Raw genomic sequence first — 14,434 nt, 5'->3', positions numbered from 1 at the left:
ATTGTTTAGCGGTAAAACTATCTGATAAATCGGTAGGACCTACCCAGACGGGCTAGCATAAAGCCCTGCCACCTAGTTTTTGAATTTATCGCGTTCAGACAGACAGACTTGGCGAGGGGCTTTATTTTATATATATGTACTGATATTCCATGCAAAGTAAATAGCTAAACAAACAGGCTTAGCCGTTGGTAATATATTGCAACTACGTTGAATATATATTATTATAGAAACAGGCCCTTCTCGTCTCAATCATTCCAAGCCGCTGAAGTTTTAGCACGCATTCTCAGTTGTGATCTAAGTATCGTGGTGTCTTGTCGTTTCTCGTTTAAAATAAAAATACATAAATATTTGTATATAATGTGGAAATTGTATTATATAGTTTCGTTTTATGTTGGAGCGGTCACATGTCTTGTAAGTATATATTTAATATATCTGTATAATATATTCAGGATGTTTTTAAAAAAGTTGGTATAATTAAGGCATCACAGTATATATATTTTCAAAGATATTATGTACATTTATATAATCATAGTTAAGAAATATATCCTGATAAAAAAAGTATATATTATGACAAAAAAAACCCCTGAGTTTCTTTCGCCAGTTTTCAGATCAGGGTATTTCTTTTCCGAGCCGGTGGTAGTTTCTAATTTGACTATCAATAAGTAAGTGTAATTCTTCTATGTTTAATAAAGAATTTTGATTTTATTTCATTTTAATATTGATTATTTTATAGAAAAAGTGAAAAACGTTGTGTAAGCACAAGAAATAAAAAAAAAACTTGTAACACCAGATTTCTGTCTTCGCAAAGTCAATGAATCCTTTTTTTTAACGCTGGACAAACGCGTTACGCGTTTCCCCAACGGAAATAGTGGGGGTATGTGGGGCTCAACGGTGTCCAAAGCGTCAAATGCACCCAAAACATCGGAATACTTGCTAAAAAAACCAACGGTACCCTTTCCGTGTAACAAGGAGCGCCATGGGATCGCTTGCGCATGCTACCGTTCGACGGTCGTCCGGCGCTCTAAAGTCAATGCATCCTCGGGAAAGCTTTGCCAGTTTAAATAACGTGTGAAGAAAACTTTAACTATTAAGACGTATTATTCAATAAATGATTATATATATGATAAAAAATGATGGAGCTAGTATTCTTTGATTTACATGCGGGAAAATAATGACTCAAAAGTTTTTTTGTTTAATAGAATAGATAGTCAGACGATCATATGGGCACTACCTGATGGTAAGTGGTCGCCAAGGCCCATAGACATTGGTATTGTAAGAAATGTTAGCCATCGCTTACATCGCCAATGCGCCACAAACCTCTGGAACTAAGATGTTGTGTCACTTGTGCCTGTCATTACACTGGCTCACGTACCCTTCAAACCGGAACACAACAATACCAAGTACTGCTGTTCCGCCTACCTACCCAGAGGTGCTTGCACAAAGCCCTAACACCAGTATTGTATTGTATTAATTATCTATGTAATTTAATGTCGAAAAGTAACTACTGAGTATCTTACCGGTTCTTCTCGGTAGCATCTACATTCCGAACCGGTGGTAGCTTCTAATTTAATTTCATGTAATCTTCGGCTAGAATAAAGCCGTATAAAAGTAAAGGGTATATTTTGATTTGATTTGTGCTGAGTGAATTGATGTTGCGATTCAATGAGAAAAAATCGCAAATATACTTAATTATGTAAATTTTATTTTAGCATGAGTATTTTAAACATCGTTATTTAAGTGTAAATATTTATTTATCAATGCAGTAATAGATAAGTCTCAGGTTCATGTCGCGGGTTGGGCCAATAATTTTTTTATAAATTCATTCGCGTAGAAGCTCGGTGTTTGCAAGTTGGCAGAACTTACACTCCGTGCCTCAGGAAATCATGTAAAGCTATTTGTAACTAGCTATTCTATAAGCTGTACAACACACTATATCTAGTTATGCAACCAGTACACACAGTACACACAGTACACACAGTACACACAGAGTATTCACAGTGAGAGCCTAAAACTGCATATCGTTGGGTGGTCTGCTGGTTGGCATAGCTAACTAAGTAAATTTGTGGGATGACATTTAGAGTTTAGACATTAAAATTAAATTTTATTAAGCATATAAACCTGTTCGGACGTGTTTAATTTACTCCTTAATTTTTAAAAATACAATTTGGCTCGTCGGATACTTGACTATTTTGACCTCTATCGAAGGCTAATACTTGAAATAAATACCTTTTTGGATCATTTCAATGTCCGTTACATCGCACTATGATAATGTATTATTTCGTTGTTATGGGTGTGAATTTATGCGTTTTTTCTATCCTTTTTAATATATCTATATTTGTATTTAAACTTTGATTTGTTTGTTTTTTGCTCATTTTATTATTATTTTTGTGTTGCATAAATAAATAGATTTTTTATTCAGTTTGTCTTCTTTGTCAGCAATAACCGTTGTGTCATGAATAAAGACTACTAATTGTTATGAAATTAAATTTTGGAATAAGCTTCAAGCCTCCTCCGCAAAAAAAGGAAAAGAGGCCGTAGCCCAGCAGTGGGACATTCACAGGCTGTTACTGTTACATAACGATAAGACCGAAGGCATTATTAGCATTATAAGAAATATTAACTATCTCTTAAATTTCCAATGCGCTATCAATCTTGAAAACTAAGATGTTAAGCTGTCTCACTCACCCTTTTTTGTTTTTAAAAGTCTAATTAAAAATCTATCTTATATAATAATAATCTATATTCGGCAATATTACGCAAAAGATAGATTTCTAGAATCTATAAAGGAAGGTTACTTGTACGGCCTTCATAAAAGCTTTTGTATTATTTATACCCTAGCTAATATTATGCGAAACTGAGTTAGTTTTTTACGCTTTAATGTATTAACAATTTTTTCAAATTCAAAATAAACTTTATACTTTTGATAGGTTACGATATAAAATTTGATGTAAAGCTACCGGATACAACTTTCATAGTTACTCTAAGAACCGGCAAGAACTTTAATAGTTACTCTTTTCAACCAATCTGGTATATTATAAACGCGAAAGTTTGTATGGATGTTTGTTACTCTTTTACGTAAAAACCACTGAATGGATTTTAATGAAACTTCACAATAATATGGCTCATACATCAGAATAACATATAGGCTATAATTTATACAGCTATTGATTAAATCGGCCAAAATATAACAATAAGTATCATATAAGTCGGAAAAAAACTCCTACCTGCGGGCCATTCTGGCGTGCGCTGCAAAAACCGTACCGTATGTAGTTAAGATATATCAGTAAAACGATTACCGGGGGCCGTTACCAACGCAATAGAACACAAAACAATGATTCTTGGAATTTTTGTCTGTTTATCTATTTCTATATGCGTTTGTGCAAGCTAATCTTAGAAACGGTTTAACGGATTTGTGTGTGATTTTCGCCAATGTATTATGGCTAAGTTCACTTAAAATTTAGTGTTTGTCTTATTTCAATCGGTTCATAAATAATAGACTTATGTCAATTAAAAGAATCACGTTGAACATTTATTCGATAAAATTGCTATAAAATAACTGTTCAGTTGAATTGGTCGAAACTTTAGTTAGATAAATGATAGTCTGTAAAATGATGATGATTGAAAATTTATAGGAACAAAACTAAGTTTTAAAAAATGGACAGTTTCAGAGAATTTATTACTTCCAATGTAAGTTGAACTCAGATCTATACGATCAATCATATTAAATAGGGTTCAGGTTATACTGTTGAGTGTCGGTTAACTCGCGCATGCGTAGATATATGTCTATCTTTTAGGGTTGACTGTAACTTTTGGTATGGTAATCAAATTTGTTCTAAGATAATGCATTATTTGCAAATTCGTTGTTACAAAATATTAATTCTTATGAAAGATATCGAGATAAGACCGAAAATAGACATAGACAGTTTTTATTACTTTTTATAGTTTTGACATATTATTTCAACGGGTAGTTGAGTAGGTTGTTTGAAAGTATTCAAACATACATACGTATTTGTTTTCTTGAAAAAATACTAATATCCTACGAAAGTAAAACTAAAAATGTTGTATATACTGAAATATTATCTGCTCTTAGGAATTTTTTTAAGTTATACGCGGGTGAAACCGCGGACACAGCTAGTTTTTTTAATAAAAAAAAGACTTAATATACTACACAGGATAATATCAATTATAGAAGACATTGGAGTTAGTATTCGTTGATGTTCATAAAGAATATATATTATATATATTATTAAAATGTCAACCAAGGAGTACAATAATAAATACAAATGAGCCATTAAACATATATAAATGAAGTGTCTTCTTGCAAAAATATGTCTACAATTCAAATTCACAGAAATAATAATTGGAATTAAAATATTAATAACAAATAAAGTTAAATATTAAGAATATTGAGTCTTTTCCGGTTCTTCTCGGTAGAATAAACATGCGGTTGCTTTTTTATAAATGTTGTTTAATAAATTTAAATGTTTTCGAATCGGAATATATAATAAGTTAATTTAAAGTCATACTTGACATTTAAATGTTAGTTTTTTAACATAAATGAGAAATGCATGTTTTAATGTTGAACAATCCATTCCAAGGAAGGCTGTCTCACATTCCGAATCAATGAAGTTCAATTCAAATTTGTATTTCCATATGAATACTATATAATTAATATCAAAGTCAAAGTTTGTCATTAATAATTTTATTGTGATGCTGTATAGACGGGATACAATAAGGCACGGATGATACGTTTGTGAAGATACAGACTGTTAAGTCTCAATTACTCAACCGATCAAAAATAATGAATGATTTAACAAAAACAACACGCAAAAAAATCCAAACAGTCGTCCTTTATAATGATCGATCGATATACAACAATATATATTTGATTCTGTTTTGAATAATGTTAAATTTTTCCTGTGGTTAATTACCACAAAAAGCAAAAAAATAAAATACCAAAGTAGTATTTTTATGACGAGTCGTAAAAATGTGTCGTTTGGGGGAGGAGGTACATTGTAAAGCAAGAGATGACTGCCTCGTAAGTCTAAATAGTGGCGCAGAATCCGAGGTTCAAACTCCAGGTTGGGACTAAAATTCTCAGCCTGGAGTCTAGAAGTTGGAAGTGTGTACACTTTATTGCCTCGGAAAGCACGCAAAGCCGTCCTGCGTCTGAACTCTCTCCGGTTGCCGGTTGGTCGGATTGCCGTCCCATCGGACTATGAGATTAACGGAATATGCACTATTATAGTGCATGTCCCGCGCACTTGGCTAGTCTCCTTTGAGATTGGCCACCGCGGCCGAAATCGGTCATGACGACATCATGATCATTATAAAGAATAAATAAGAAAATAGAAAATTTTATGTGCAAATATTTGTTACAGTCTGTGCCTCCAGCCGGTGTTGCTCCGAAGATCAAACTTAATGATGGAAACTCCATGCCTGCATTCGGTCTAGGAACCTGGCTTGGTTTTGATGGAAAGGTATGTAATCGTCTGTAGAGGACAAGTGCTGGGCTAAGGCCTTTAAGTTAAGTAAATTAGGAACTTATTCGACATTCTACCACGCTGCTCCAATGCAGATTGGTGGTTGTACATGCCAGATTTTTATTTTATTTTTTTTATCCAGCACATGCAGTTCCTCACAATGTTTTCCTTTACCTATATTATAACTTCAAAAAGAAGTACATGAAATTGAGTGGGGTTTATCTTGGAAATCATAAACTTGGTTAAGATTCAGGTGATTTAAAAGGACTGAGTCCAGACACGTTCATAAAGACGTACTCCATTGCCACATAAAAATCTTTTTCTTACCTTGTACATACGATTATATATACAACACTTTCACATACAGTAAGCGCCTATAGACATCATAACAATTATTGTTAGTAAAAGTCCCTGAAAGTGTTACCATGCACTCCTTGCTTTAACTTCCATAATTTGTACCAGATATACATATGTATATCAGAAGAGGAATTAAAGAAATGCGTAAATATATTGGATTTGTGCAAGTTCGTCTGAGTATCACTCACTTATCATATGTTCTACCGCCAAACAGCAATACTTAGTATAGTAGTGCTGTGTTCCGGTACTGAATAGTGTTATATAATCTGTGGTTACGGTTTGAAAAGGGCACCAGTGTAACTACATGCACAAGGGACATAATATCCTTGTTCCCAACGTTAGTGGCGCTGATGTAAATCCAGCAGCTCGCACTGGACTGTCGTTCGATTGGATTATGCTTCAAGTCTTCTCCTGAAGATGAAGTCTTTCCTTATAGGGATACACTGTTACTTTTAATTTTTTTTATTTTTTGTCATTTGTCGAGTGGGGGTGTAATAAATAACATTTGTTTTTAGGGTGGGGTGCATAAAGTGACAAGTGACTCAGTTGAGAAAGCAGTCGAAGCCGCCATCGATATTGGATACAGGCACATCGACACAGCTTATATATATTTCACCGAGGAACAGGTATTAATTAATATTATAAAATTCTATATTTTTAACTGGTGGTAGGGCTTTGTGCAAGCTCGTCTGGGTATGTACCACCCACTCATCAGATAATCTACCGCAAAACAGCAATACTTGATATTGTTGTGTTCCGCTTTGAAGGGTGAGTGAGCCAGTGTAATTACAGGCACAAGGGACGTAAAATCTTAGTTCCCAAGGTTAGTGATGCATTTGCTATGTAAGAAATGGTTGACATTTTTTACAATGCCAATGTCTAAGGGCGTTTGGTGACCGCTTACCATCAGGTGGCCCATATGCTCGTCCGCCTTCCTATTCTATTAAAAAAAATCTATATTCTTTAATAAATAAAATGAACGTTTCTTTGTTTGTTTGTCATCTATATGTTTCTACAACACACATCCGATTGTGATGAAACTTTACGTACGCCTACGCAGAACAACTGACTAAGTTTGCAAAGTTTTTTGGACGAAAACAACAGGTTATATTCTTTGTGTGTTCTTCAACATAAAAGTGGGAATTTATTCATAGACAGCATTACAAGCCTGGCTTTTCGTCCGTGGCTTAGTCCACGTGAGTGTTAGGACACCTTTCTTTTCTGTAAGTCGTGGGTATACAACATTTCATGATGATCGGTTGAAAACTTAAAACGTGAAAGCGAAACAAACAAATAATTCGGGACGGGTGGTTAATAGTTATATATAAAATAGTCTATTTCAATCGAAGGAGTAACGGTAAACAAACCTTAGATTTACATATTTCATGGGATTGCTAATAGTTCTTATATAGTATGCACTACAACTTGTGTTTTTTTGGTTATTGATTGTTAATGATGCTTCCTAAAAATAACTCGTGAATGTTCCACCGCTGGGTTATGGCCTCTTCTCGTTATGAGAAGGTGTTGGATATTTCACCAAGCTGCTCATTCATGATACTCAGCTATGTATCCACCAAACCACACTCCAAGCTTCCTCGAGGGAATAAGGCTTTTCCCAGCAGTGAGACAACAAGACGTTATTTTTACTTATTAATTATGCGTATTATGTACTGTAAGGCTTGCGGCCTACTTGCTTGCTGCGTATCCACTCATTACGTACTCTGACAGTAGAACAGCAACAGTTTTGTTGTGTTCCGGTTAGAAAGTTGAGTAAGCCAGTATAACTACAGGCACCAGAACATAACATCGTCATTACCAAGGTTGGTGGCGCATTGGCAAACTATCAAAGACATTAGATTAATTATACCATAGACAATTACTATTTTTTACTATTCTTTTTTTTATTATCTCTATAGGTGGGAAAAGCTGTAAACAAGAAGATTAAAAACGGTGACGTGAAAAGGGAAGATGTTTTCATCACTACAAAGGTAATAACAGTCTTATGATGAGATAATTGACACATCAGAAAGCAATACGAAAGATAACTAATGCAAACGACGCAGAAAGTTAGCAAGCTTAAGCATTGAGCAGTAGGGTACTCCGTAAGAACAAATTCGAAACTCACCGTGAATACGGTCATGGTTGTCAGAAATTGATATTGACCGTACTAATTATTCAAAAATACACGCATCAAAATTGTATATTACTCACACACATGATTTGTCATCATTGCATTGGTAAGTTCTTACAGAATAGCATTCCTGATCATATCTGCAGAGTCGATAATGATCCTTGTTAAACATTTTCTTGGTTAAATATTCGAATATCTGATAACCAAAACGCATTATCCGAAGTATGAAAGTTGAATGCATTTAAGCGAAGTAATTTGTAAAACGTTTTCATTTTTTCACCCAAGAATTGGATTCAAAAAGGATATATTGTTATCATTCACGCAATCATTGTTACAGTCCCTATGTATTTGTAATTTATATTGCTATGTACTTCTTTATTCATTTATTTGTCCTCATCTAACTTCGGTTCAATATTTTCAGCTATGGAACGACAAACACGCCCGTCAAGATGTGGTACCATCGCTTCGGGAATCGCTCGCTAAACTCAACTTGGAATACGTCGATCTATATCTAGTCCACTGGCCTATATCAACTTATGTAAGTATATTTTATAACAGGCAACATTAATAATGCTAAATTAAAAATAAAATAAAATTAGTCAGTTCGTGGATAAAATGGATGACTCGGGGGTTAAATTTAGGATCGTCTCCTGGCTATTACTTTGTTAATTAAAATTACAAATTTTATCGCTGTTGACATTCTTTTGCCTTTTTTTCGAGCGGAAGTTTTCAATTTGACTATCTATATATTAAGTATCTATGTATGTATACAACAAACTCACTCACACAAAAACGTCCGAACGACCGAAAATGCACCAAAAAAATGTTGACAAGAAAGTTAGTCAGTTGCCAACCGTTGTTTTAGTTCATTTACAAACATATCTACGAGTTTTTATTATTCCATATACAATACTAATTAAATACGGACGAATTAAATTAACTTTATTTTTATATAATTATAGCAAGCGATATGTAAACGAGATAATATAAGATTGCAAAATGATTGTATCAGCTTAATATTATGTTTTATTCGACAATACATACACAGATTTGGCCTCGCTATATCACCGTTATATGGTATATAATATCCTGTTTTTCTGACCTTGTCTGGCATCGAATCCTTAAATAAATTAAATTTATTGTGATTACAATATCTGCCTTTTATAAAATGGCTATTCACAAGTCATAAAAACTAAAATAAATATTATTTTTATTTTTGTTTGTTTGTTTGTCCGGGGGTATATTATATACGGGTAAAAATTAATTCCAAGCACTGTATTCCAGGCTACCGTTTAGGCGCATATATTATTTTTTTATAATTTTATTATATATAGTTTAAAGCCGAGATGGCCCAAGGTAAGAACGCGTGAATCTTAACCGATGATAGTGGGTTCAAACCCGGGCAAGCAACACTGAATTTTCATGTGCTTAATTTGTGATTATAATTCATCTCGTGCTTTACGGTGAAGGAAAACATCGTGAGGAAACCTGCATGTGTCTAATTTCACTGAAATCTGCCACATGTGTATTCCACCAACCCGCATTGGAGCAGCGTGGTGGAATAAGCTCCAATACCTTCTCCTCAAAAAGAGGAGAGGAGGCCTTTAGCCCAGCAGTGGGACATTCACAGGCTGTTACGGTTACGGTAGTTTAAATTGAATAGTTCAAAGTTTGAACAGGGCTAGGCTATATACACACACAAAAAAATGTCGATAATAATGTCTAATTTTTGTTACGAATGTGTCAAATAATTAAAAAGTACTAAATTGTCTATGGTACATCTTTTGATTAAATCTTTGATAGTGTGGATACAGCCTATGGCGGTTGACTCTGCTGTAACTAACACGTAAGCACAGGATGATTTATCATTAACACAGTTTATTTTAATAAACATGACAAAAGGCACTATGACAATTTTTATTTCAGTCAAATAACACGGTCAACGAAATAGACTACGTCGAAACCTGGCAAGGTATGGTGGAGGCGAAAAAGCTGGGCCTCGCTCGGTCCATCGGCGTCTGCAACTTCAACGTCCAACAGCTGGAGAGACTAATCAACAGCAGCGACGTCGCTCCCGCCGTGCTCCAAGTTGAGGTTATAACATTTTCTTTTAATTAAAAGGCGCTATTAACCGCTTATCATCAGATGGCCCACATCTGATGATAAGCGGTCTATAGCACCCATAGACATTGGCACTGAAGAAGTATTAACCTTGTCACACATCGCCAATGTAAGGTGGTAGCGTATGTGATGAGTGGTGGGCAGCCATCTGGGCTCACATAGCTGATAGCCCTACCACCAACAAATATAATCCTCGTGACTGAATAACTACTACTATTAACTTTTACACTGAATATATTTTAGTGCACAAATGTATGTGCACAGGTTGGACTTTTGTCGTAGGGTTATCCAGTTCTAAAGACTGCAGACTTTCAGTGATAATGTTCTCACTTCTGTACGATTTCCCTCAGTGCGGCAATTCTTAAGGACAGCCCTTTGGCCTTAACACATAAATATACAGCGAACGTACCATGTGCATGATACAATTTCATGACGTGAATTTGTATAATATGCAATGTCATGTCGAAAAACCTCACGACAAGATATCGTAACATGCTCATGTGAGGTAGTCCTAAGGACTAACTTCATCGAATGATATATTATAGTGCTCAGGTGCGTGCAACACAGATGAACTGTTCAATCACTTTCATAATCCGATCGGTCGGCAATCCGACGATAGGCGATTGAGAATCTCTTGACAGCAAAAGCCAATAACTTTATATCGTCGCGACCCGGGGCTTGAACCTTGAACCCCGATATCTACAGAGTTATAAGCTAGCCATAAGAACAGTGAGTCGGTCAAATAAATATACTAGGAACGTTATTATTCCTCCAGGTCAATTTGAATCTCCAACAAGAACAGTTGAGGCAGTTCTCTCGCGATCACGGTATAGCGGTGATGGGGTACACGCCATTCGGATCGCTGTTCCCGAGTAAAGCGACTTCGAATTCACCACCGCCACGCGTTGACGACCCTGAACTCGTCAAACTCGCTAACCGTCACGGAAAGACCGTGCCGCAAATCGTTTTAAGATATCTAGTAAGTATGTCAACTATCCCTCTTAATCGAAAGATAATAATTTTATTATTTATTTTGGAAATGAACAGTACAAATATATTAAATAAAACAATAAATTTTAATAAAACTTAACCATTACCTAGTTGTTCCCAATATTCAATTAAAACATATTATATTAAATACAGATAATAAAAGAAGGAAGACGTAAAACATAAGTAAAAATTAAAAAAAAAAAATAATTAAGAGAAAAAGAAAGGGACTACTACATATTAAATTAGATAAAAAAAATCAAAACTTCTTCAAATTTTCCTAATATTAAATTTATTAAGAGAGATAATATTATTTATAATAATATTAATAATTAATATAATCTGCGTGTTATCAGACTGGCATTGAACCGTGTCTAGAAAAATCTAAAATGTTCTGGAGCGATAAAGCGTTAGTATAGTAATTCCGAACAATAATTGTACGAATTCAAATACAAAAGAGGAACATGATTTTAGCAGATTATGTCTAAGATGTGTTTGGTTCTTTGTATATATTTACAATTGCAGAAATTATTTCGCGTCATTGGTGTTTCAAAATTCTACCTCTCTCCTCACACTAATTGACAATTTGTAAATTAGCTAAAGACGATAATACGCATCGTAATATTGCATCTTGGATTTGTCATATCTACATTATTTTAAGTGAACAGTTTAATATATTTTGTTCTTTATTATTGTGTAACGCCCTTGTATTGTGTATATAATATATAAGTGGTTTATTAATCTTGTGTTCTCAAATATATAAAGAGAATTGTATTCTTTTTTTTCTTGGGAAATAAATTCTTAATTCGTAATCCACACTAACAAACAAGTCACAAGAGTTTGCCAAAGTGAGTGTCCAATTCCAAAATATCGTATTCCGTTACGATCGTGCGCGGATTTTAATTAATCTTATCTAAATATTTGCAACTGACTTCCAAATCTCCTTGCTTGTATTCCTTGATGTCAATATGAAGTATTATTTATGTCACCTGTTTATGTACTATTATTATGCTATCCACTCGTCGCTAGATGGCGCTAGTTACTACTAATATCCTCCTGCGAATATTTATTTACTTTTTTTAATTCCAGTTTGAACTTGGCGTTGTGCCAATTCCAAAAACAGTGAAGAAGGAACGTTTGATGGAGAATGTTGATATTTTCGACTTTGAGCTCCAAGCTGAAGACAAAGATCTTCTTAAGAGTTTCGACCGGAACTACAGAACGATAGATCTGAGATCATTTTGGGCTACGTCGAAATTCTATCCCTTTGAACTTGACGAATAATTAAATGAACCCAACACGCAACATTTATATATCAATACTAACAGGCCTGGACCTAGAGATCCGAAACCCAGGCACTTTGACATTGAGGCCCTCCATTCAGAAGCAGTTAAAGTAAATTGATTCATTTTTTCTTAGGCTGGTGCCTATAGGCCTATGTATAAATCTAGGGCAGATACTAACTATTCCGATATGACAGGCGACGAATACTTCGGGCCATTTTAATCACACATTTTCAGCAAAGGTTTTGTTTATCTGAAAGATTAATTTTTATGGCAATAGTATTTATGATGATTAAATGATAATACATACATGGAGTTGCCTTTTCAAATCACCTAAATTATCACTTTTGAAAACCTTAATAATCAGTAATCATTTTGTAAATTTTAAAATTAAAAATATTGCGCTATATGATTTGGCTATACGTTTTTTTTATATACATAGATGTAGCCATTTAATTTTCAGGTATTTTTTTAACATTGGTATGTTAAAAAAATGTCTGATCGAAATTATATTTTACCTACCTATAATTGTTAACTCAGATCCTACAAAATCGTTTTGTTAGTTATTGGCCAATTAAAATAATCAAACTAATTTTACATATTAAATGTATTGTGAATTTTAATAATAAATATTTTTTGTCTTTTTCTATTACTATGCATTAAAAATGTTTTTATCCATTCAAGTCCCTTACTTATCTCCACATCTCCTCAAAACATTAAGAACAATTGTATATCATTTTAGTATATATTTAAATAAGCACACATAAATACTTATAGAATTATTATGTACATACAAATGTACATATGATCTTCTTCTACTTGCTACTAGATGGCGAATTACAAAATTTCATAATACCGATACTAGATGGCGCTGTAGCTGTGCGTCAAGTACGTATTTTTTCAAATTCAAGTACAATAATAATAAATATATACTGTATACATAATGTATTTTTAATTCATATGTAGTTAAGTATATTGAAAGTTTAATTCCATTAAAGTTAGGTACTTTTATGAACAGTTCATATTTAAAATTACTGTATATATTTATATATATATTATATATATATATATATATATATATATATATATATATATATATATATATATATATATATATATATATACAATACTTATTCGAGAAGGACATTTATTCATACAATCATAAAATATAAAATTGTCGAAATAGGTACTTCGCATTCTCTTGGCGCCTTTAAAAAGACATTGCTTAAATTAAAGGATAGTATATCCTTTTTCATCCATAATGTGTTTTATAACACATATACTTAAAAAAACACATTCACAGCCGTCTGCCTGGCGCCAACCTTACTTAGAGATGTTTTTGCGAGGGTTAGTTTCTCGCCACTATTTGGTTGGGTGCTGATGTTTTTAATAGAAGAAAAATCACTCTTAGTTCACTCCTTATACCCGCGGTATTAAGTTGAATAGCTATATTTTTGGAATGAAGGCCAGTCACCAAGACGTGGTACATCCAAGCCATCTGTGCCGGTCATAGTGTACGACGTACTCGATGCTTGTGTTATACGGCACTTGGTAGTTAGCAGATCATGTGGGCCTACGTACCTTCGGAACGGCCCGGTCTTTATATTAATGAGATTAAGAAGACTTGTAACAAGCATCCTTGAGTCGGGTTTGCGACGAGTCTTTCCTACTCAAATCATAATATCACATATATTTTTTTTACTGGTGGTAGAGCTTTGTACAAGCTCGTCTGGGTAGGTACCACCCAATCATCAAATATTCTACTGCAAAACAGCAGTACTTGGTATTGTTGTGTTCCGGTTTGAAGGGTGAGTGAGCGAGTGTAATTACAGGCACAAGGGACATAACATCTTAGTTCCCAAGGTTGGTGGCGCATTGGTGATATAAGCGATGGTTAATATTTCTTATAATGCCAATGTCTATGGGCGTTGGTGACCACTTACCATCAGGTGGCCCAAATGCTCGTCCGCCTTCCTATTCTATAAAAAAATCTAGCTACTTCGGTAAAAGGCATCACAAGCGTTTTAATGGGTAATTATGTCACAAAACCTACATTCTCTCCAAGGAAAGTA

General features: G+C 34.1%; 1 protein-coding gene across 1 annotated transcript; it reads left to right on the top strand.

The window, feature by feature from the left end:
- Positions 1-266: 266 nt before the first annotated feature.
- LOC126779295 (aldo-keto reductase AKR2E4-like) lies at positions 267-13,040 on the top strand. The gene is made up of 8 exons (XM_050503289.1): positions 267-411; positions 5,382-5,480; positions 6,356-6,466; positions 7,757-7,828; positions 8,393-8,509; positions 9,898-10,065; positions 10,868-11,071; positions 12,169-13,040. The coding sequence occupies exons 1-8, from the start codon at positions 358-360 to the stop codon at positions 12,361-12,363; spliced, it is 1,020 nt and encodes a 339-aa protein (XP_050359246.1). The 5' UTR covers positions 267-357; the 3' UTR covers positions 12,364-13,040.
- The last annotated feature ends 1,394 nt before the right edge of the window (positions 13,041-14,434 follow it).

The sequence above is a fragment of the Nymphalis io genome, chromosome 28, assembly GCF_905147045.1.
Source record: "Nymphalis io chromosome 28, ilAglIoxx1.1, whole genome shotgun sequence".
NCBI classification, from domain to species: Eukaryota; Metazoa; Arthropoda; class Insecta; order Lepidoptera; family Nymphalidae; genus Nymphalis; species Nymphalis io.
This window is presented reverse-complemented; position numbering and strand designations above follow the sequence as displayed.

Bases quoted from the DNA above. Each gene is read 5' to 3' on its own strand.
- LOC126779295 (XM_050503289.1), top strand. From the start codon at position 358: ATGTGGAAATTGTATTATATAGTTTCGTTTTATGTTGGAGCGGTCACA. The intron at 5,481-6,355 runs GTATGTAATCGT...ATTTGTTTTTAG, and splicing joins GGCTTGGTTTTGATGGAAAG to GGTGGGGTGCATAAAGTGAC. The intron at 7,829-8,392 runs GTAATAACAGTC...CAATATTTTCAG, and splicing joins ATGTTTTCATCACTACAAAG to CTATGGAACGACAAACACGC.